Source organism: Vicia villosa, unplaced genomic scaffold, assembly GCF_029867415.1.
Source record: "Vicia villosa cultivar HV-30 ecotype Madison, WI unplaced genomic scaffold, Vvil1.0 ctg.002711F_1_1, whole genome shotgun sequence".
In the NCBI taxonomy this organism is placed as follows: Eukaryota; Viridiplantae; Streptophyta; class Magnoliopsida; order Fabales; family Fabaceae; genus Vicia; species Vicia villosa.
This window is the reverse complement of record NW_026706010.1, coordinates 241603-267150: the sequence shown is the minus strand read 5'-3', so window position 1 is coordinate 267150 and position 25548 is coordinate 241603. Positions and strand designations below refer to the sequence as shown.

General features: G+C 31.1%; 1 protein-coding gene and 2 non-coding genes across 3 annotated transcripts; 1 reads left to right on the top strand and 2 right to left on the bottom strand.

Annotated features, from left to right (window-relative positions):
- Nucleotides 1-14132: 14132 nt before the first annotated feature.
- On the bottom strand, nt 14133-14831 carry LOC131639615 (protein RSI-1-like). The gene is made up of 2 exons (XM_058910102.1): nt 14664-14831; nt 14133-14489 (listed from the first exon to the last, which is right to left on the bottom strand). Exons 1-2 carry the CDS (start codon nt 14773-14775, stop codon nt 14308-14310), a joined length of 294 nt encoding a protein of 97 aa, XP_058766085.1. The 5' UTR covers nt 14776-14831; the 3' UTR covers nt 14133-14307.
- Nucleotides 14832-21960: 7129 nt separating this feature from the next.
- Nucleotides 21961-22042, top strand: TRNAS-AGA (transfer RNA serine (anticodon AGA)). Its single transcript has one exon. It is a non-coding gene; the product is annotated as a tRNA-Ser (tRNA).
- A 77-nt stretch (nt 22043-22119) lies between these two features.
- On the bottom strand, nt 22120-22193 carry TRNAN-GUU (transfer RNA asparagine (anticodon GUU)). The gene has a single exon. It is a non-coding gene; the product is annotated as a tRNA-Asn (tRNA).
- Nucleotides 22194-25548: the final 3355 nt, after the last annotated feature.

The window sequence follows — 25548 nt, the reverse complement described above, 5'->3', positions numbered from 1 at the left end:
AGACTGATGGACAGACTGAGAGGACGATTCAGTCGTTAGAGGATTTGTTGCGGGCTTGTGTGTTGGAAAAAGGAGGTACTTGGGATAGTTATCTGCCTTTGATTGAGTTTACTTATAACAACAGTTATCATTCGAGTATCGGTATGGCTCCGTTTGAGGCTTTGTATGGTAGGAGATGTAGGACGCCGTTATGTTGGTACGAATCTGGTGAGAGTGCTGTGATTGGTCCAGAAATTGTACAACAGACTACAGAGAAGATTAAAATGATTCAGGAGAAGATGAAGGCTTCTCAGAGTCGTCAGAAGAGTTGTCACGATAAAAGGAGGAAAACACTTGAGTTTCAAGAGGGAGATCATGTGTTTATAAGAGTTACTCCTATGACAGGGATTGGTCGGGCATTGAAGTCGAAGAAGTTGACTCCGCGTTTTATCGGACCATTCCAAATTTCTGAAAGAGTAGGAGAAGTGGCTTATCGCATCGCTTTACCGCCGATGCTTGCAAATTTGCATGATGTATTTCATGTGTCTCAGTTGAGGAAATACATTTCAGATCCGTCCCATGTGATCCAAGTAGATGATATACAAGTGAAAGATAACTTGACGGTTGAGACTTTACCTGTGAGGATTGAGGATCGAAGGCTGAAGCAATTGCGTGGCAAGGAAATAGCTTTGGTCAGAGTAGCTTGGGGAGGACCTGCTGAGGGGAATGTTACCTGGGAGCTAGAGAGTCAGATGAAGGATTCTTATCCAGAACTTTTTACCTGAGGTATGTTTTCGAGGACGAAAACTCTTTTAGTGGGGGAGAGTTGTAACACCCGTATAATTTTAATTTTTAATTTAATTTGAATATTAGATTAATAATTATTATTGTGGATTTTATGAAAATAAGAGGAAAATGATGGTTAATGGCATTTGGGCCATGTGTGAAATTAGTAAGAAGAGGGGGTGTGGTGCAGTAAAGCCCTTACTAATTAATATTATTTTTCATAAAATAATCAGAATTGGGAATTGGGAAAGAAAGAACGTGAAAGAACAGAATTGGGAACAAGGAACGTGAAGGAGAACTATAGAGGGAGAGACCAAGAACCAAGACTTTTATCTGAGGTAAGGGGAAACTCTCCGTTTAATCTCTTTTATCGTATTATAGGTGATAGTATGGATTAGGAGTATGATTGGATCCATTGATTCTATATTCTGAATTTTCATCTGTGTTCATCATTGAAATTGAATTGTTAATCCCTAATAACTGATAGATTTAGGGTATGATGAATGAAATTGATTATGGGATCATATACTATGGTTATGGACGAATTCGTATGCTGTTTAGATGCAATTTTTCTGTTTTTTAGACTCAAAATCGTGGACTGGTATGAGTAAAAACGAATGGGTTTTGGACTGTTACGAATTCTGCAGGTTCTGGGCATTTTCTGGTGTTTCGCGTATGAAACAGTGCCATACGCGTATGGGATGAGGTCAATACGCGTATGGGGGACACTCCCAATGGGCTATACGCGTATGATACGCAGTTGCCCTGTCCCAAATACCACGTACTGGTGTTTTGCGTATGAGGAGCGTATGAGGATGCTCATACGCGTATGGAAATTTTGAAAGAGGAAAATTATTCTGGTGATACGCGTATGACAAGACTGATACGCGTATGAGGTTGCTTTTGGGCAAAACCTGGTCTGTTGAAATGCGTATGATACGCGTATGAGGCAAGGGGATACGCGTATGGACGCGTATGGACCCTATGATACGCGTATGGTTTCCTGCATGTGAAATTTCTGTTTCATGATTTTTCTGGAAAGTTCGATGGTGTGTAACTTTCGATTGGTATGCCTGTTTGTATACTGTTTGGTACTGTGTAAACCTGGTGATGTGATTCTGTGGTTTACTGATGTTTTAATCGTATTTGAATGATGTGAATATATATATATATATATGAACATGCTTGATAACGATGATGATGATGAAATGAGTATAGATGATGCTACTCATAGTATGATGATGAAGTATGTTATATATATGTTGTATGCATTCATAAACATGGGCTGAATCCTAGATGATGAGAGGATTCAGTGAGGGGCAGAATTCCCATTGTGTGGAATTGGTGCTGGCAGGGCCGTATCTGGATGATGATAGATCGGTCGGTGGATGATTTCCACTGGTGATGATTGGTACCACATGCATAGTGTCAGTTTCATACATGTGCATGATTTGTTTATAGCATGATGATATATGTTACATGTTGACTGTCTGTTTCTCTGTGGATGTATAAATGATTGATTTGTCTGAATATGAAACAATTGGGTGAATGATATAACTATGATATGTTATTATTTATGATGCAATAACATTGGTTAACTGTGATGAGACTCACCCTTACTTGTTGTCATTTTCAGATTGAGGATAGCGGCGCGACTTGGTGAGGATTAGCTCATAAGTCGGTTTCTAGTTATAGTGTCGGTGTCATGCTCTGGTAGATGTAACACTGGGAACACGTTTGTTTTGAGTTGATTATAACTCTAATTGGTTTTGTTGGTTGAGTCGGATACATTAATGATAAATGTTGACTCTATGTTTTTGATTCCGCTGTGTAAAACATGATTTTATTTAATGAGTTATAATTTCAGTTGTTTCAGTGAATGCATGATATGTACCGACGTGTGTTTTTCTTCATTTTATGAATTGTGATGCCTCTCTACATGTTTACTCTGATTAATAATTATTTAATTGTCGCGGGTTATTAGAGGGGTGTTACATGGAACATCCAAGACCAGGTGTTGTTCTTCATGTCTACCATAATAGGGTTGCCATTTAAGTAATACATATGGATCCATATTACCCATAGGTTATCAGCCTTCCTCTGAATGTTCATAAGACACTTTAACATGGTAATTTGGTTCCAAATTGTGAGGTTTAGAATGTTGAGAATTTGGTTCCAAATTGGTTCCAAATTGTGAGGTTTAACATGGTAATTTGGTTCCAAATTGTGAGGTTTAAAATAATACATGGACATTTAATGTGGTTTGTAATATACATAATTATATTTTATGTTACAAGGTTACCGATTGCCCATTATATGTCGTCTGAATTATGAAGAGAAGAAACTTGTTTTTGACAAGATATTGAACACGGTTCACCCTAAAAACATACTCGCAACTTTGAAAAGGAAAAAACCCGAAAGTGTCGCAAATATTAGGCTAGTATATAATGTTCACACTCGAAACAAAAAAGTGATAAGAGGTCAAAATATGAAATGCAACAATTGTTGAAATTGTTGGATGGTGATCATTATGTATCTACGCATAAACTGTGTGAATATAGAAAACCCATTAGAGATGCATTTGAGTTAATAACTTTATCATATAACTTTGATGTAGATGAATTTATCATAGCATTCTCGACATCCAAAAGTGGTAGGTAGTACTTGTTGATCTTATATAACTCAAAATGTATATTACAAAATGTACTATGATAAATTCATATACATCAAAGTTATATGTGGAATTTGTCATATTGTTTAGAAAGGTGTGTTTGACATATCCAGATTTCTTGGAATATGGTTGAAAGCATAATTCTAGATATAGTGAAAGAGAATATTGTTTCTGCATGGACCAATCAGGTTAGATACTTTAGAAATACTACAACTAATAATTTTGAATCTGCTCATGCCACATTGAAGAATAGATTGGGAAATAGTAAAGGGAATATGTGTACGAGTTAGGAATTTGTGAACAAAATAATTCAAAATCAACATAATGAGATCCAAACATCATTTGGTCGAAGCATAACATTATTAAAAAAAACAGATTCAAATATAAAAATATTTATTCATAGTTGGTCAATAGTATATCTTGAGCGGGATTGAATTTTATTTACCATGAAGCTAAGCGAGTAGAAAAAACAAGTTCAAATACCTCAAAATGAGGTTGTACACTTAGGAGAACATATGGTCTTTTATGTTCTTGTTTAATTTCCAAGAAGATGAAACTTGATAGGCCCATATAGATGGATAAGGTTTACTCGCACTGAAAAAGGCTTTTGTTTGATGATGATGGTATGGTGAAGGAGAGTAAATAAAATATATCTACTATGACATAATGAGAGGTGATTCAAGAGAGATTTTTGAAAGTTTATGATAATATGAAACTTCGCCTCAAAGAGCATTTGATGAAGATTTCTTGTCCACAAACCCCAAATTTAAACCCACTCGCAGAATCAGTAAAAATAAAGTGTGCTCCTAAGAAAGTCAAACCAACATCTAGTGACAATTCAATCTAGTTGTTTCCCTAATATTTAGAGCATGTTAGACACACTTTTTTCATACTCTCTACAACCCGATTCTATTACTAGCAACAATGGTATCATTAGGGATAACAAATTTGAAGGGCGTACCTTGTACAATATTAAAAGGAAAATTTTCAACAGAAACTTCAATAGGGGGAGCTCTCAGTGTTGACATCACTTGAAAGGGGGCTGAGATTCACTTTAGGTTCCTTGGTGGCTTTCATGTTCCCATGAGGATCAAACACACCACCGGTTAGATCAGAAATAGAAAAGGGATTACAATCATCTTCCTTCTTCAAAGTATTGCGCTTAAATTCCTTAGGCTTAACGAGAGGAGAAATACCTTCGGACTTAACATCGGCTTTCTCTCATAACAATATCCCCTTAATATGAATACCATGAGCATTTGTAACAACAACATCCTTTTTGGAGACTTTGTTCTTCAAAATCTTCTTATATTTCCCATATATGTTATTCTCTTGCCTAACATCCTTTTTTTATCAAATGAGTACAACATACCATTGTCAAATGTTCTACTTATGTATTTAATGATATACTTGACCTGAGTAAGATGACTAATCTTAGGATTTGCTTAATCACAACTACAAACGCCTACGGAAAAAGTAATATTCGGACGACTGGCACTGAGTTTAAGAGGCTACCAATCATACTCTTATAGATACTTTGATCAATAATTACTCCTTATCCATCTTTAGAAAGTATGACATGAGTTCCAACAGGTATGCGTTTGTGCCTTGCATTCTCTAAGACAAATTTTTTCACAGTGTTTTTAGCATATTTACTTTGGGAAATAAAGATGTCCCCTTCATTTGTTTCACTTTGAATCCAAGAAAATAGGTAAGTTTACCTACCATGCTCATCTCAAATTCTGCTTGCAATTGTTGAACAAAATGATCCATCATCTCTCTTGTCATCCCTCCAAACACAATGTCGTTGACATGTATCTAAGTTATCAAAATATTTCTATTGTCCTTCTTCAGAAATATAATTTTGTCGATTCCTCCTCAAACATAACCATGCATAGTAATAAATAATGTAAGTCTCTCATAACATGCCATGAGAGCCTGTTTGAGCTCATAGAGAGATTTTCTTAGTTTGTAGACATGATTGGGAAGACATGGATCAATAAGTCTGTTTGGTTTCTCAACAAAGACTTCATCATTAAAGTACAAATTAGGAAGACACTTTTTACATCCATCAGATAAAGTTTGAACTTAAGGAGACAAGATAATCAAAGTAAAAGTTTAATAGCTTCTAGACTGTAACAAGAGCAAAGGTCTCATCACCTTCAACATTTTCGATCTGAGTGTAGCCTTGAGCCACAAGATGCACTTTATTTCTAGTAACATTTTCATTCTCATCAAACTTATTCTTAAGTCCATTTTGTCTCAATGATATTTATAGAATTGGGTCTATGAATAAGTTCTCATATTTCATTTCTTTCAAACTGAACAAGTTATTCCTATATAACATTAACCCAAAATTAATCATTATTAGATATCATTTCTCTATAATTAACTGGTTCTTTTCTTTATGTAGTGATTCATTCATCTAGATCTCATATAATAATCTCGGTAGGATGATTGATCTTGATCCTTGCAGGTGGTTCTTTTCTTTCTGAAGCATTATCCTCATCATCATTTGAATTGTAATACTCTTTAGATGATTGTAGGTTATTCTCCTTATTGTCTAGAACATTTGGCTTAGCATTTTGACTTATAACACCATAATATTCTTCTTTGTGGGAGATCATTTCAATATGATAGTTATTAACAATGATATTTTATATATGCCTTTTTGTAAAGGGAATACCCTAGAAAGATGCCTTCATCAATCTTTGGATCAAGTTTCCTTCTTTGTTCACGATCACCAAATATATAGAAAATACTGCCAAACACATGGAAATATTTAACATTTGGCTTCCTTGACCTTCATAGCTCATCATGATTAACCTTTATACATGGTCGAATAGTTACTCAATTGTGAATATGACAATTAATATTCATTGCTTTTCTCCAGAAGTAATATGGAAGATATTTGGCATGAATCATAACTCTATCCATTTCTTTCAAGGCACAATTCTTTCTTTTGACAATTCCATTCTATTGAGGTGTGATGGGAGCAAAAAACTCATTAGTAACCCCTTCAGTGGAGTAGAAAGAAAAGAATTCCATGATCACTTCAAATGTGAATGATCTTACCAATCTTTTTTCCTTTTTCACATTGTAGGCGATGTCAAAGAGCCTAAAAACAATGTAGGTATCAAAATTCTCTCGAATAAATTCAACCCATGTGTATCTAGAGTAATCATAAACACAGACAAAGACATATCTCTTACCTTGCAGGCTCTCAGCTTGCATGGGTCCCATAAGATTCATATGAAGTAGTGATAAGAAGTTGAATCTTATTAAGTGACATATTGGTTTGCTTCCCTACCTAATAGTCACCATAAATTTTACCTTCTTTGATCTTAGGATTAGATATGCCAATAATAGTCTTTTCATCAATAATCTTCCTCACACTTCTATGCTTTAGGTTCCCAAGCTTTCTGTGCCATATCTTAGTTTATTCAATTTTGGAATTGAGACATGATTGTGGATGATTACTGTCAGAAGGAAACCACATGTAGCAGTTATCTGTAAAAAAATTCCTCTTCATTAGTCGAGTATGTTATTTATATGTGACAGTGCATTATATACTATTAAACTAAATGCATAAATCTTGATGACGTGATTGAGTGATGCTTATAAGATTAGTGATAAGACCACCAACTAATAAAACATAGTTAAGGCAAGGGAGACCAAGATAGTCTAAATGTGATTTCCAATAATTTTCCATTTAGCACCATCACCAAAGGTAACATAGTTGTTGAAATATGATTTGATATTTTTTAGATAGTTTCTTTCACCATTCATGTGCCTAGAGAAATCATTATCAAAGTACTAATCTTCACATTCCATTAAGGATATAGTTGTTTATGATGTAATTATTTACCATATAATTTATAGCCGTAAGGCCGAATGTGATCACATCGACCACAATAATGGCATTCTTTATTGGGCCAGAAAGAGGATTTAGTATGCTGGTAATAATGTTTTGTAGGCTGTTGAGACATTTTATCCGACATCTAGATTTATGCTTTGTGAATAGGAGGAACAAACAAAGTCTTTGGATTGGACAAATTTCTAGTATATTTAATTCCCTTCATGTCTTTTGCAGGTTTGCACATACCTAAAATGTCATCAAGATTATCAATTATAAAATTCAGCATGCGAACAGATTTGATTATTCCATCAAATTCAGAATTAAGGTGACCAACTACTTTCTTTAATTCGGTAATAATGAGAAGGAGACAACTTTTTTATTAAAGAAGGGCTTTGATGCTTTCCTTTTGACTTTCAACAACTAGGCATCCTTCAATCCTCTTAAGATAAAGAGTCTTATATGCTCCAGCGAGAGCATCATCAAATATATCATCATTACTGACAAATAAAGTAGCATTGTGGCTTTTTGTTTGTTTCTTGAGGAAATTTGGACATTCAAATTGAATGTGTCCAAATCCTTCACATTCACGACATTGGATCCCTTTGGCTTTGTTAGGATATTTGAAGATGTATCTTTCACCATCTTTTCCTTGATGATGAAAGTTTGAATTCTGTTGTTGATTGTCTTTGACATTAGTAGACAAATTATTCCCATATCTTCTATCAAGTCTTCTTATGACCTTACTAAAATTCTTAGCAAGCATGTCAATAGACTCATGTAGATTTTAATTACTTTCATAAGCTACTTGGTATTCATAATCAATAATATCCATTTTGAATGTTGCACTCTTACTTTTTTTTCTCTGATTTTCCATCAATGAACATCTTAAATGTGAACAAGGAGCTAATCAATTTATCAACTTTCATCGTGGAGACATTTCGAGGTTCCTCAATTGGGGTAACCTTCATGTCAAACCTCTTCGACATATATCTTAGAGTTTTTCTCACAAATTTCCCATTTTACATCTTTTCACCAAGAGCAAATGAGTTATTAACAATGTCACGAAGGCGAACATTGAATTCCTAAATTGGTACATCCTGAAACGTCTTTAAGTTTTTAAATTTTGTGGTAAGAAGTTGAAGTCTTGACAGACGAACTTTGGAGGTACCCTCATGAGCAACCTCAAATTTTTTTAATGCATCTTTAGCACTAGTGCAGGTCTAATGATCCTAGAGATGTTTTTGTTGACTTTGTTGTAAGTATTATTAAGAGAACAAGAATTCTCAAGCGCAACTTTATCTTCAGCATGTAGCCAATATTTTTTGGGCTTTATGGATTCAAAATTATACCCAGTTATGGCCGTTGAAGGAGTTCATCCATTAATGACCGCTTTTTAAGGCTTTCCATCTATGGATTTAAGAAAAGAAACCATGTGATTCTTTCAATAGTCTTAATTAGTATCATCAAGAATTGGAGGACGATCAAGATATCCTCCTTCTTTGATATTGTATATCTTAAACATAATATATTAGATACCTTGAAAAACACCCTTCCAGAACAAGGTGTCTGCTTTGATGCCAATTTAAATTTTGTTTGATCAACAATAAGATGTCACAAACAATGTTAAAATAATGTGTAGGATAACATGATCTAAATTAATCGATAGGAGATCAAATAAGAAATAAATAGAAGACATCAAGAATTGGTAACTCAGTTCGGTACAATAACAACCTACATCTAGAGGGAAGTAGCCCAAAGGAAAGAAAATTCATTAACTACAAGTAGTCAATAGTACATGACAGTCTCATTTGAACTCTCTCAGTTTAGTGTTATTTTCCTAATACTACACGTAAATTTCAACTCAAGCTTTCATTGAATCAAAGATCCTCCTCACTTTAACTCAGACACTCTCTCAAATATTTGTAAGACTCAATTATTTGAAACGTAACAAATTTCACGATTACAAAACGAAAATCCAATCTCTCTTAAGTAAGAAAGTCTAACAAAAATATGGTTTTACACAAGTATTACAACAACAAAACTCAACAAAACTATTAAATCCGACACAAGAATTTTTCTTCTAAAAGTGAGTTTTTAAATAACAAAAACAATCTCTTTTATAGAGTTTAAGATCCAGTCAAAAACCCATTAGTGTGAATAAAAAATTTAGCAAACCATATCTTTTAATTTAAATCTAATCCAATAAATTTTCTTTATGCAAATTTTGTTTTAATTAAATCTTTCTCACAATGATTAAGTTTAAAAAATCTTTTCAAAATAAAATCTTTGCAAAACTACTCAAGATTGATATGTGTTGGAGGCAATTTAGGAGTCAATACGAGAGAAAATTTTAAATTTGGGACACACTTTTGTGAGAGATACACCACATATGCACTCAGAACCTTAAGATGATAGGTGTGTGGGTTCTCGCACTTATAAAGTGCTCAATCTTCCTTTTTTTAATCAATGTGGGACTTCTTTCTCACACTTCATTCTCAACATTCCCTCTCAAGTACTAGTTTATAAACAATGCTCTCCCTCAAGTGGAAGTTATTTCTTCCACACACACTTGTATAGCTGTTAACACACTCTCTTGCGGGACACCTTCAATTCACCACCTGTGGAGAGTACTCTCAATACAAGTAAGTTGGTCCCTTCACTCGAAATCAAAGGCTCATGATACCATTGTTGGAGGAAACTCGGAGGGTCAATACTGGAGAGCGTTTTACACTTGGGACACACCTTAGTGAGAGACACGCCATATATTCACCCAAAACCTTAAAGTGATAGGTATGTCAATTCTCTTACTTATAAAATACTCAATCTACCCTTTTTTTAGTCAATGTGGCACTTCTTCCTCACACTTGATTCTCAACGATATGAACAACATTTAAACAAATTTTTTAAATTAAGGTTAAAAATAACTAAAGCAAACACAAACATTTAAACAATCGTGCACCATAGAAAAATCAGAGACATGATGTCTCAAACTAAAGACATAACTTCTCACCATTAATCAAGACATTTTGTTAAATAATTTAGCTCCAAAAATGTGTCTATCAATTAGCTGAAATAACAATCTAGATTAAATAAAAAGGATTGTCTTCGGTGTAATACACACCAGAGAGAGAGAGAGAGAGAGAGAGAGAGAGAGAGCATTGCACATTTACATTACTAGATCCTCATCAGCATTTCATTTCTTTCATTTTTTCAATATTTTGTCTCTATCTCTCTTCTATCAATAGCTCACATTTTACTGAACTAAAAATTGAGAGAATAAAATCGAAGAGAACCCCCTCCCTAGATTAAATTGTACAAAGATACGCAATTTTAAAATTTGTGTAATTATTGCATAACATAAACAACTAGGCTATTCTTACACCTACACCGTATTCCCTACTCACAAATACCGTGAACAGTGACATGAATTGTAAACAGTAACATGAATAATGCTTGAATATTGGTAACACATAATTGATAAATTGAGTGTAAAAAGTAAGGGCAAACGGACATGTCTGCCCCGTTTAGATCCGCTCTGCAAAAAAAGGGAGAGTGGTGGGAGCCTAAAATCTTGAATAACCCCACAATAAAGTGAGGGTCAGACAGGGTGGGCTAGCAAACACTATATCTTTTAAGCTTAAAAAATGCAAAATTTTATGTTAATGTCTGTGCTTGCAAAAGTCCGCAAGAAAAACAAGGTGAAATCATATATTTCACCTATATAAGTGTCTTTCTAGCTCTAAAAAGTTGTCTCAAAATAATATTCTTTTTGTTTTTCCAATGCAACATTGATTAATTTTTACCAACACTATCTCTTATCTACACTCTTTTCAAGATATGACAATGTATATCAACCAATAGTAATTCAGGATAATTTTGTAAAAATGTTACTTTTATTGACACAATCATTATTTTTCTTAATATGTGTGTAACAACCTTAAACGACTTTTATTTTGAGACGGATAGAGTAGTTTATAGTTTGTATAATAAATACATAAATATTAAGAATAATTTTTAATTATAAAATAAAATTGACTATTGAAATAAAAAATATTGATTAATAAAGTAATGAAATTGGTTAATAAACACTCAGATATTAAAAATATTTTTTAGATTTGATGAATGGATGTAAAATATTGATTAATGAAATGATAAAATTTATTGATAATCCCACAATTTTTATATTAATTCTCCTTATTTTCAAAACAACATTTAAAAAATAAATATTTTTTATACTTTTTTTTAAAATTATATATATTTTTTATAAAATGGGACTGGTGAACAATTTTGATGTAAGAATATCATTTTATTTTAATGGAAAACAACGTGTGAAAGTCTGTCCTCGTGTATAAGCAATGATTGCGCAAATGTGCCTTAAAATTGATCCTTGAAAACCGTGATTTAAAACTGATCAAACCACTGTACTACGCCCACAGTTTTGTATAATTCATGTACGGAATAGTTACCGGTCACTAGACAATAATTTTAGCCATATGCTACCAAGGTTTATGTCACATTTAGTTTTAGCCACTTTTTGTTAAGAACTAGTAACAAATTTATTTTAAATTTAAAAAAATTGATAATAATTTTTTCGTATATAAAAATATTTAAATTAATAATATTTTTTTTATATAAATATTATTTATGTTTAGGTATCATTTAGAAAAATATCTGGATCAATAATAAATTTTTGTATAGAAAAATATTTAAATTAATAATAGATTTTTCTCCCGTATATCATTTTTGAATCAAATTTTTTTATCACAAATACCATTTTTCATTTATAAAAACATTTAGATCATTAATAGATTTTTCTCATATACAAATATTATTTATGTTTATGTATCTTTTACAAAAATATCTGAATCAATTGTAAATTTTCGTATATAAAAATATTTAGATTAATAAGAGTTTTTTTCCGTATACCTTTTCTGAATAAATTTTTTTGATCATAAATACCATTTTTTATATATTAAAATATTTAGATCATTAATAGATTTTTCTCATATACAAATATTATTTATATTTAGGTATAAATACCATATTTAGATCATTAAGAGTTTTTTTTTCCGTATACCTTTTTCGAATAAATTTTTTTGGATCATAAATACCATTTTTTGTATATTAAAATATTTAAATCATTAATAAATTTTTCTCATATACAAATATTATTTATATTTAGGTATCGTTTACATAAAAAATATTTGGATCAATAATAATTTTTTTCTTGAATAAATTTTTTTGGGATCATAAATATCATTTTTTTGTATATAAAAATATTTATATCATTAATAGATTTTTTTCCGTATATAAATATTATTTTTGTTTGGATGTCATTTACAAAAATATCGGAATCAATAGAATTTGATACTATTAGAATTTAACTATAAATAATAGTAGTATGTTACAATTGGATAATAAATACACTTTTTTCGCGTAAATATATATATTTCTCCTATTTACATTGATAACATATATTTGTGAAATGACATCAATAACAAATAATTATTTTAATATTTAATTATGCAAAATTTATTTTAATTGTATAAACTTCATTAATGACATATATTAATATAATAATATTTTAAATCATATAAATTAAAGTTAATGATAAGTGACACACATTTTTGTATTTTATCCAATAACACACATTTTCAAGTATATTTTTAAATTCATTTTAATTGAAATAATTTTTTTAAAATTAAAAGTATTGTTATTTTAAAAAAAATATTGTATCTTAAAATAAAATTATTTTAAATTGTATTTCTTCGTAATTAAAGTTAATTTTTAAAAATTAAATATTATTTTAAATGTAAATTAACAATAATTTAAAATGATCAAAATAATTTTTTATTAAAAAATAATTTATTAGAATATTTTGATTAATAATTTATTAAAAATAATAATAATAAAGTAATAAAAATTGAAAAAGTGAAAAGTGAAAAGCAAAAAGTAAAAAGTGAGTTAGAAAGTGAAAAATGAGTTGTAAAAAACCAACAAAAGACATTTTTTGTCCCCAAATTATTAATTTAGACTAAGATAACAAAATGATATTTTTGTGATTTCTAGAAAAATAACTTTTCTTATATTATAGATAAGGATAATTAGAAAAATATATTTTGTTAGTAGTTTAAGAAGTTAATCGGTTAGTTAGTTAGTTAATTTAATAGTTAAATTTTAAATATATTTTATAAATAGAATAAGTGTATTGATTTTTAATTATCCGTCCTTATTTACATTGTATTAATAAAGTTTTAATTTTGGTGAATACTTTTATACCTTTGAATTTAGTTGATTACCGATAATTAAAAATGTTTACAATCTGGTTTTGCTCGATTTTAAGAAAATTTGATCATCAATTGATCAAAAATATATGAATTGATTTGGATTCAATTTGCACATTTTTGTGATAAATTTTAAACGAAACAAAACTGAAAAACAACAAATTATGCTCCTCCTTATAGAGACTCAAATATGTAACATTCCTTTATATAAAAGGTGAAATTCTAACCACCAAAACTATACAAAAAAAAAAAAAAAAAACTTTGAATCTCTTTTGACTCAATTCATCAAAGTCCTTATACTTTTTACACCAAAGTAAAAATAGTATAGTGAATTACTATTTGTCCTGAAAGAATGCCACTAACTTTCCCTTAGAAATAAAATTAAATAAAAAAAAATTGCTTTAATATTCAAATAAGGTGTCACCAGTTATAATATTCAAATAACACAAATTGAACTAAATATGCACTGGTAGTACTACAAAGAGCAACAGAGCATTGCTTTAATTTTTATTGTAGAATATAAGAAACAACATTGAAAAACAAAATGCCAAAATTTAATAAGCCTTCCAACCTTCATATTATGGTTAAAAGAACAAAATCATACATTGATTGGTGAGTGTCATTGAAAAGTAAAACCACTCACCTTTCATACACTATAGGTATGAAAACAATTAGCATTTCCAAATTATAAATATCACATTTCTCAATTATATGAGGAAATTAAAAGCTTAAGGGCATTTTGGTCTTCCTTCCTTTGTCTTCCAGCTGTTGTAACAAGGACAAACTTGCTTGTTTCCATACACACCAGGAGGAACACAGAGGCATGCGGCACAACATTTTTGGCAGAAAAACATGCATGGCTTCTTGTGTGAAGTTGCAGAACAACGATACGTACACCTTGGCTTACAATCTGTTTTTTTAAATAAAATAAATTAATTAGTACCCTTTAAAACATGATTACTTTGAAAAAAAATTAACATCCGCATCATCATTAAAATGTAACAATATTATTAAAGTATATTATTTCAATCTAATGTATCTGCACAAATATCAACTAAACTAACTAACTTAACAAGACCGTTACCTGAAGGGCGGAGTTTCGCTCGTCCATAAGCCTCGGCTACATTAGAGAATGTAACCAAAAGAAGCAAAGAGATGACAACCAAGATGGAGGAGCTAGAGCAACGTACTGCCATTGTTGTGCAAGTGAAACTTTCTTTTGAATATGAATAGAAAAGTTTTAGATGTGTTTCATTTGGGAAATGATAGATATTTATAGGAATAAAAGAGAGACAAAATGATTAAGAAAAAAAAAGTAGTTAAAGGAAATAGTTTCCGATTTTTAAGGCGTTAAAAAGGGAACAGTAATAATTGCAAAAACGCAAATGAGGTTGCGTGAGATTGTTTGTAATTAGCGATAACAGCGGCGTGTTTGATGTTTAATTTGTTTTTGGTTACATTTTGTCAACTTAGTAACATGGGATTAGTAACAACTAGTAACACTTTTGCATGTGAATGTGTTTTGTTTTTCTGTTCATTTTGGTTAGTGATGTAAGAAAGATTAATAGAAAAACATGACGGTGTTAGACAAAAATATAGTATAATACAACTAGATCTTACATTAGTCATGTTTTTTTTGTTTGTTGTTGATTCCGCGTAAATTCTGTTAAAAGGTTTTAACGTTGTTGTTGTTGTTGTTGTAATTTTAGGTTGTGTTGAGAGTTACGGTTAATATATGAATAATAATTATTTTATACAGAATTTAAGTTTAGATTGTACAATTCATCTTTCAATAAAGTTCATAAATCACTTGAGTCAAATTATTTAATTAATCAATCGAATTAAACTCAATTAGAAATGTATAAAGCATCTCATTCAAATGTATCTATAAAGTACCGATCGTTAGTTGGTTCTGAATTTAGTAGGGAGAGTTATGGTTCGATCCCCCTTAACTGCGATCGGAAGGGGGTTGGAGCCACTTAATATCCCCGAACCGGACTAAATTGATGATGATAAAAAAAATTACATTCCGAACCGGACTAAATCGGTGATGATAAAAAAAATTACATACTGCGATCGGGAGGGGACTGGAATCAATTAATATCAAAACTGACGTTCGAACTGGACTAAACCGGTGATGATAAAAAAAAAATTACGTTCCGAACTAGACTAAACCGGTGATGATAAAAAAATATTTACGTATAAAGTTGATCACTTGTGCTTTCTTTTTGGATTAATTATGATTTTTTCTTTACCCACCTCCCTATGGGGTCACCCCCAGCGAAAAACTCATTTTACCCTGCTTCGGAAATTCATTTCCGAAATATTTTTTTTTTTTTAAATTTTTTCAGACTTCGGAAGTGCATTTCCGAAAAAATCTCAAAAATTGGGATTTTGAATAATTCGGAGATGCATCTCCGAAACAACAAAAAAAATCTAAAAAAATCCCAAAAATTAATTTTAGGATATTAATTAATTTACATATCATAAATTTGATATAATTTATGATTAATGAATAATAATAATTATATATTTTGATATAATTTATGAGTTATGAATAATAGTTATTATATATTTCTATTCTGATTCATATTTTAAAATTTAAAATAATTTTAGTTAAAATAATTAAAATAATTTCACTTACAAAATAAGTTATAATTTTTTATTTATATATTTATAATAATTGTTATATATTTATAAAAAAATTAAAAAAATGAGTGTTTTAATTTATATTTCTATATAATAATTATAATTATTATTCTATATTTATAAAATTTATTATATATTATATATTATATATTTATATAATAATTATAAAAATTAAAAAAATGAGTGTTTTAATTTATAATAATTATTATATATTTATATAATAATTATTATATATTTATATATTATATATTTATATATTTCACTTATAAAATTAATAATTATGATTATATATTTATATATTTCTATTCTGATTCATAATTAAAAATGAGTTATAATTTTTTATTTAGTTTAAAAAGTTTAAAAAAAAAATTTGTCTTAATTTTATTTAATGAATAAATTTTATACTTAATTTTATATAATTCAAAATTTACTTATGAAATTAAGATGGTTTTGATTTATATAAGTTAGTAAAATAATTTTTTATTTTAAAATTGTTTAGGAAATTTTGATTCAACTTAATTTTATTGATTTACCTTTATTTTATTGATTCACTTCCATTTTATACCTATTAATTGTATTGATTCACCTTGATTTTATTTTTTTAATAATTATTGAATTATTTCGGAAGTGTATATCCGAAACATTCTAAAACCAATTTGGTCTTGGAATATTTCGGATATGCATCTCCGAAAACACCCCCCTTTCCCAAAAAAGGGGTGTTTTCGGAAATGCATCTCCGAAAACTCAAAAAAGGGGTGTTTTCGGAAATGCATCTCCGAAAACACCTTTTTTTCGTGTTTTCGGAAGTGCATTTCCGAGAACATTTTTTTTTTTCAATAAAAGTACGTTTTCGGAAATGCATTTCCGAAATAAGGGGTATTTTGGGAAATTCGCCAGAGGTGGGTAAGAAGGTTAGGAGGTGGGTAAAGAAATTTTCTTAATTATTGACTAGAATTTCACTTTTATGAATAGGTAAGATATAGTTAGTTTGAATTAGTATTCATGCAATCGAATGTGATTGCACAATTTTTACTTGAACTATTACCCTAACAATTTTTAGTTAATGAAATTAGAAAGTTAAGGGTAAATAGTCTATTTTTTTTATCATAGGAGATATTTTAGTCATTTTTAAGGATGTCACATGATGTCTCAAGTCAAGTTAAGGTGCAATTTGCCTTAAGTAAGTAATTAAGTTACTAAGTGAATGAACTAGACCAAAAGAGGCTAAGTGAAAATAAACTAATGAAGCAAGGGTAAAATCGTGATTTGTGACTTAATGTGTATGTGTGTTTCATCAAAAGAAAATGCAGCTTTGAAGAATGAAGAGAACACGGTGGAAGGGAGGAAAAGGGAAAGAAATCCCCTAAGCCATCAAACATGATACCATCTTTGAGTTCAACTCTAGAGGAAGAGAAGAATATTATATGATTTATATACATTCTATTAAAAAAACTCTCAAAAACTTTCTGATTCATGAAAAAAAAACAAAAAGATAAGTTTCATAAAGTTATCCTTGAAACAAATCCAAAACAACAAAACGAAGAAATTGAAGAAGATAGAGTTTTGGAACTAATTCAAGAGTCGTCATTCTGGATAGAGCAAAATGTTACGGTACATGCATATTTTTCTAATGTTGGTGAGGATTTTGGCAAATTCCAACATGAAACATCTCCAAGAGAATCAACAAGTGTAATTTCGTTCACGGACCAAAATCAAACACCAAAGATGACACCACCAATGGCGTTTGCGAATGCTTCTCAGATGACGATAACAACTAACGAGATCCAGGTCCAAAACGACATGAAACCAATCGAAGAACAATCCGTTGTCGGTGAATCTGTTGTTGTGAAGCTTCTCGAAAAGCCATATGTTAATTTGGCTCTTCTCTACAATGATGCCGATTTTACAATTTCACCAATTTAACCAAAATCACCTGATTCACCATCGTTGAGGGTTTCCAAAGACACTACATATATACTTCCCATAATGAATTTTCAATTAAAAACCCAAATACACAAAAATCCAATAAGATACAAATAATATAAGTTCTATTATTACCCTTATCAATAACAATACTACTAATATAAATTATATAATACCCTTCTATCATTACTTCTCGATTTCCATTTAATCTCTCTAGTCACCTTCCTCTAATTCTTGCTAGAGAACCATGAAATTCATCTAATTGGTCCCCTAGCTCATGCAAACTCAGTGAAACCTCCGACAACAGTGTTTGTGTTTTAATGTAGAGTTTTGTCGATCATCTTCAAGGAAAGATGGAACGAGTTAGAGTAAAGGTGTGACTAGGGGTGGACAGAAAGTAATCAACCAATCCTATCCGCCCGATCCCTGCAAACCGAATGCATTCAATCAGGTTAAGTTCGGGTTCTCTGGTCCAACGGGTGATTCACTCGGTTCACAATGGTTAGTATCGGTTCGGTTCAGTTGAGAAAATTCAATCCAACGAAAACCGAACCCGACCGCAATAGGCTTGTACTGGGCTGGACTTAGTTTGAAGCCCAGTAAATATGTCATTAGGTTACTCTTACACATATAAGAGATAGTAAATGAAACCCTAGCCGCTTCAACTTTATTTTTCTGTGTTTTCTTTCCTCCTCCAAAATTAGTCGCTTCAACTTTTTCTTCTTCTGTGTTTTCTCTCCTCATCCAAAATCCACCAAAGGGAAACCAGTAAGTACCTCTCATCTCTATTTCATGGCAAAGATTATTCCTTTCATTTAGTTATGTTTGACTCTTTGGTTTACTTTTGTTTCAGAAGATGTGATTTGTCGGAAGAACATGAAACATATCTTAATAAATGTGTGGTTCAAGATGAAGAGGTTGTTAGTGAGAAATTTGTGTTAAAGATGATTATCATTTCAAAAATACCCATTAATCAAGGTAAATTTTTTACTGAACTTTTCATTGAGCTCTTATAAAAGTTTTTTATTTATTTAAATTTGTTATGTAGGGTTGAGCTCTTATGTAGATCTGAGATCTGGACTCTCAAAGGTTAGTATTTCTAACCTCTTATATTTTCTAGAACGATTCGTATCTGAAAAATGAAGGTAGATCTGTATATATAGTGATCAAAATATTTTTACTGTGTCTTTGTGTCAGGTAGATCTTGGCTCTCAAAGGTTAGTTATAAGTATTTCTAACCTCTTATATTTTCTTTATGTCATGTAAATTTTTTATTGTTTTTCTTTTAATTTCACTAAAAGGTAAAAAGTAAGTTGTGTTATGCTAGTTTATTTTCAATTCTCTTTGATAAGTTCTTGATAAGTTATGTTCTGTAAGTTTGTTTTAATTTCTTTTTGTTAAATTTTGTGCATGTAGGAGTTATTATTGTATTGCAGCAACCTTGATTTATTCTTATGTCTAATAGCCAATATGAGTCGGCCCACCCATTCCGAAAAATCATAGGGTTTGGGCCTTCAAATTAGAGCCCATATTTTTAAGGGCTTTTTTAGCCCATCCCTAAAAAGTCCGATACCCATTAGTGCTAGCCCATGTGGGCCGTGGGTAGTCCATTAGGCCCGCATTGCTATAAATTTTAAAAAAAATATTAATTCTTACATTATGTTACTTCAAAATAACACATTGATTTTTCTCACTTCACTAAATTTTGTTTCTATTCAATATTTCTCTTTTAAATATTAATACATTAATATAATCAATACTCTTTTCTTATATTCTATTAGTTTCTCTTATGTTAAATATTTTGAGTATTAGTTTATACAATTTAGACATGTATTGTATATAAAATAACATTAATAATATTTATAAAAGATAATATAGTACTTAAAATGTATTATATTTAGAATAATATAATTTTTTATTTATTTATAGTCAATATTATGGATTTTTATTTTAATTTTTTTATTAAAAAAAAACTCATTTAGGACCGGTAGCCCGAAGCCTATCTAGGGCCGGGTTCAGGTAGTAATTTTGAGGCCCATATTACAATAGGGCTTTTTTGGTCCAGCCCTAAAAAATCCAGGCCCATTAGGGCCGGTCCTAAATGGGTCGGGTAGCCCATTTTGACAACTCCGATATATATGGCTCAATAATAAACCAAATAAATATGTAAATGAGATTAAAAGGTGTAACTGACTTGAATAAATAAAATAAAAATTTGACTAATTAAAATTGGGCTTAAATATAAAATTGGACCAATAAAAATTTGACATATTAAAATTGGGCTTGAATAAAAAATTGGACCAATAAAAATTTGAATATTTAAAATTGGGCTTAAATATAAAATTGGACCAATTTATGGACTATCCAAAAAAAACCGACTTGAATAACCGAACCCGATTTTAATCGAACCGAAAAAAACCGAATTCAAATTGGTCGAAATTTGGGTCTGGTTTCTTCACCCGTGGATAAGATCGGATTTGGGCTTTGGGCCTGAATCTGAACCGATCAGAACCGATGTCCAGCCCTAGGTGTGACCCAAGTTAGTTTTATCGGAGCCTCGTGATGGGCGCAACTGTACTGGTCAAAAAGTACAACATTGTGTGTTCCTCCTACAAGGCATGGGACTCGGAGGTCTTAGTAGGTATTTTGCATTGTATGGTGATTAGGGCTTGCCCACGATGGCGAGAAGCCATGTACGAAGGTATTTTATGGTGTTATAAAGGCTCGGTTACTGAATGACATGCTTAGGTACAAGCGTATATGAGGTGTGGTATGTATGGCTTAAGATCTGTCCCTTCTCCAAGGGGGGAAAGTATTTATAGAGGCATTTTAGGCCTAGGATTTCCTTGGAAAAGTCGTCGTACACCCTGTAAAATGGTGGATCATTGAATCAGTTATTGGTCTGGACTTCTCTATACTCCAGAAATGTCTTATCCCACATTTCTCATGATAGGGCTATAGAGAAGTATCCGGTGGGCGAGTTGTACCTCCCTAAGGGCAGTATATTAACATCGCATTTTAGGGGTGACTTTCATAGATGCAGTAGATCTTCAACATCTTAATAAACATGCTTTTGGACCAAATTTTCTCGTGATTGGACATCTCTTACGACCGACCATCAACAAATTATATATATAAATTTATTTGTATGTATCTCTCTCCATCTTTTTTTTTTGTATGAAGTGGTTGTCCCTTCTCAAATGAATATCTATAATACAAAATATATGAGTATAATTTTTTTCTTCTTATTGTGTCATATTGAGTACTTACTTTGTCTTACATTAAAAAGATAAATTTGTCCAATGTGCATATCCACGTTAAATTCTTATTATGGGCAAATTTGCTTTCTACCACTTAATCAATAAGTTTCATTTGATGATTAAGTGATAAAAATAAACTTGTGTATGAAATAAGATATATCTCATCTGTGTATTATATAATTGACTTGAAAATGTTCATATAAACAAACATAATTTATTTCCTTTGCATCAATATTTTAATTGATACCGAGTTTGAATTAATGAAAGCACATAAAAAAAAAAAAAAGGAATAGTGCAGCTATGTAGTTGTAACAATTTCTTTGTGGTGAAAACAAATGTTTCAAGTTTGAACTAATGCTTTTTAAATGATAAAAGACTAGGCTACTTCATTTGAGTTGATTGAAAAAAATGTTGATGTTGTATACATTTTTGCTGTTACCTCAATAGTTTTCGCTGTAGGACTAAGAATGGTTATGAAATGTTATATTTCATACAGTAATGGGAAAGTAATGGTGTCAATTAAATTTTGGTGTGATCATATATCAAAAAGTGGACGTGCCGGAGTGGTTATCGGGCATGACTAGAAATCATGTGGGCTTTGCCCGCGCAGGTTCGAATCCTGCCGTCCACGGTTTGTTTTAATTTCTTTAAATTTTTTTCTGATTTTTGCAAATGAAGAAGGAAATTGAAAAAATATAAAACACTAAACGCTAGAAGGAGGGGTTGAACCTCCGACCTTGTGGTTAACAGCCACACGCTCTAACCAACTGAGCTATTCCAGCTTTGTTGTTTGTTGCTTCTTAATGCCACTATTTATATACATGCAACTCATAATGAAATGTAATCCATTAACAACATTGCACACGTTACACGTAGTACCTCCGCAATGAGTGAAACCAGCTGCAGCATGATTCAATGACAACATTAGTAAATGGAAGGATCAAGTTAAGAGCATTATATTTAACAATGTATAATTTCAATGATAAAATGCACGATACATTGAGAAGACAAGAGGAAAAAAAATGCAATTAGTGAAATATTCAAGATCTTCAATTTGAAGAAGATAGTAATTAAGAAGTACATGATAACGTCGTTATATGCTAATTCTAATTTTATTAATAAAACCTTATATGTCATCATTAATTCTACATAATAGTCTAGTTTAGTGGCCCATGATGAATAGAACAATATATTTTATGTATAGAAAAATGGTAAGAAATCTATGATGGAATAATAATATAGTTATGCTATCTTAGTACTAAAATATAACAATATTTACACCATACAAAATTATGGAATGTAGAACAATAACATAATAGTGTATGTGTAAGAATTGTGTGCCTATATAGTATTTTTTTAATAATATATGTTCTCCACATATATTACTTAGCCTTGGAATATTAGGTTTACTTGATAAAAGTATAATATGTGACAATCATAGTGATTAAGAGTTGTTAGAGATTTTTAGAGTTTGTTGAGGTTTATAGCTAGCTCATGCAAAGAAGTGAGAAGTCATATATGTGGTATTTTTGTAATGAGGTTGGATGCTTTTCACCCTTAAGATTGGGGTATTTATAACACTGGACCTTAGACTCCCATGAAGTAGAAATCGCTTTTCAGAGAACGTGAGAATATAGGTAATTAATTCTCAATTATTCAAGAGAATATGGTTAATTTTCTACTTGCTCCTTCTTTGCACAGTTGTGGACTTGGGACACGTCACTTCTCATATTCTCATGCTTTGGGCGAGTTATCCAGGAAGTGGTGGCGTATTTGAGGAAAGGGTGTCACATCTAGTAAACAAGCGGTCAATATAGTAAACGAGAGATCGAAAAGGTGCTATGGGATTCGTTCACCTTCCATGTCACCCTTTATGAATCATTTAAAAATATAACAATACACATTCCTCAAGCAAAAAGGCATAGAAAGGACGAAATGATTAGTTGGTTTTCCTTCGTCGGAACCATTCAGATGAGGCCCTAAGTGGAGAAACTCAGGAAATACTTCAGTTGATTCCCTAAGGAGAGACTTAAGTTTAGTAATTTCGGTAAAACTTATGTTTAGTTCCTCATACGAGACTTTAATTTGAGTCCCTCAAGAGAAACTTTAGTTAAGTCTCTCCGATGAGACTTAAGTTGATTTCTTCAAGCGAAACTTAAGTTGAGTCGCTCAAGCGAGACTTAAGTTGAGTCCCTCTGGTGATACTTAAGTTAAGTCCCTCATGAGAGATTTAAAATGATTCCCTCAGGTGAGACTTTAGTTGAGTCCCTCGAGCGAGACTTAGATTAAGTCCCCCAGGAGAGACTTTAGCTGAGTCCCTCATGTGAAACTTTAGTTGAGGGACTTCACTAGATATCATTTGATATGAAGTGTCGTCATCACCAAAACAAAGCATATAATTCACATAGATTAAGCATATTTTACTAAAGAAGGCAAAAATAATACTTTATTAAAAGATAATTTGAAGTGTAAGAAATGGAAAATACGAAAATTTAAACACACTTAATTGCTAAAGCTAAACACATAAGTGAAACTACTATCCAATATCCTCATCATCATTAGTGAACAACCCATGAGGTAGATACTCTAAGTCTTGGGCAATGTGATGGACAAGGAAGTTGAGCTTCTTATCAGTCTGCTTGTCTCTTAATGATGTCCTTGAGTAGGTCTTCAAGCGAGAGTGTTTCCGGGATATCATAATCAAAATATTCTAGATTTATAGAAGCTTCTTGCTAAGCAGATGCTTGTTGTTCCATAGATTTTTTTCCTTTGGAAGACTTTTGAAATATCTCCCCATTGACAATTTTGTAGTGCATAAACCATAATGATGCGTCTCCTATTTTTGTTACATCTTGCACCACTTATTCTTCTTCAAATTTGAACCTAACATGTTCCAAGTTTTTTGTGATCAAGTCATCATATAGAAGACATGTTGCTTTCCTTTTTCTCCCCAATGTGTGTTAGATCATTGCACTAGCACAATTTGTCTCAATTTTATTGGTAAGCAGCTATATTGCGATAACATCAAACTTGGTTAAGTGATTGAAGTTTTTCTTTCTTAGAAAGAGTATATAGTTTGTCACATAGTGGATGAGATGAATATCTTGGTGCACATAGCCCACAGTGAAAAAATAAGAGATACGAGAATTCATATCTAATAGAAATGAGGTCACTCTTATACATGTAGTTGTCACCTTCCTATGGTATATCTGGCTAGAAACGAGGTCCATAATGGGGTAGATCTATCACTTCATCAAATTCTTCCAAAGGTAGAGATATCGTGTTTTCTTATTTCAAAGTAATTGATTCCATATGTGAAGTGGATATTTGAGTATAACCTTTTAACTAAGGGTGGATACACTTCTCTAAGAGAGATGCAAATGAACATATTTAAGTCTAATTCTTCAAAATTATTGAAGAATCCACATTCTTGAAATATTTTTTCATGCAAGGTATGAATACCTAAAATTATCTTATTTGCGTATTTTTGAAAGAATCTCCCTTCTTGTTCCTGTGATGAGAAATCTTCGGAGCGATAGGTGGGAGAAGGAAATATTAATCTCTTGGGTTCCATGATGATGATTTTGATGTACTAAAATAGTATTCTCACACACATAGAGAAAAACAAGAATAGAGAAAGTGCAAGAAGAAGAGAAAAAGAAATGATGCAAAAGAAGGAAATAAAAGTACTTATTTATAGCGATGCTTCTGAATGTTTGAGCATGAAAAAACTCCATAAAATTTATGAATATTTGTCTCAGAAAATGTTGGAAGCAAAACTTTACAAAAAGTATGTGATAATCAATTATTTGATTTATTTTGAAATTTTCATGCGTTTTTCAATATGCTTTGATTTGATTTACTTTGAGGCAGAGATACATATGATTTTGCTTGAAATTTGAAACATATAGAGCACCTAATCGAATAGGCTAATCGATTATTTATTTTAGCTTCACCCCTCCTTGTTCTTTTGGGTTTTGGATTCAGATTGGGCTTTGATATTTTTCTTTTGGCGCCCTTTTTCTTTATTTTTTGTACCCTTTTCTCCAAAAATGCTTGAAACTCAAACAATTCATTAGTGAAAATAATTTTAAACAACTGAAAACTTAGTAAGCCACATTTTTATAAGTTTAATTA

Coding starts and splice junctions, on each gene's coding strand:
- LOC131639615 (XM_058910102.1), bottom strand. CDS start 14,775: ATGGCAGTACGTTGCTCTAGCTCCTCCATCTTGGTTGTCATCTCTTTG. Junction 14,490..14,663: donor AGCGAAACTCCGCCCTTCAG/GTAACGGTCTTG, acceptor TTAAAAAAACAG/ATTGTAAGCCAAGGTGTACG.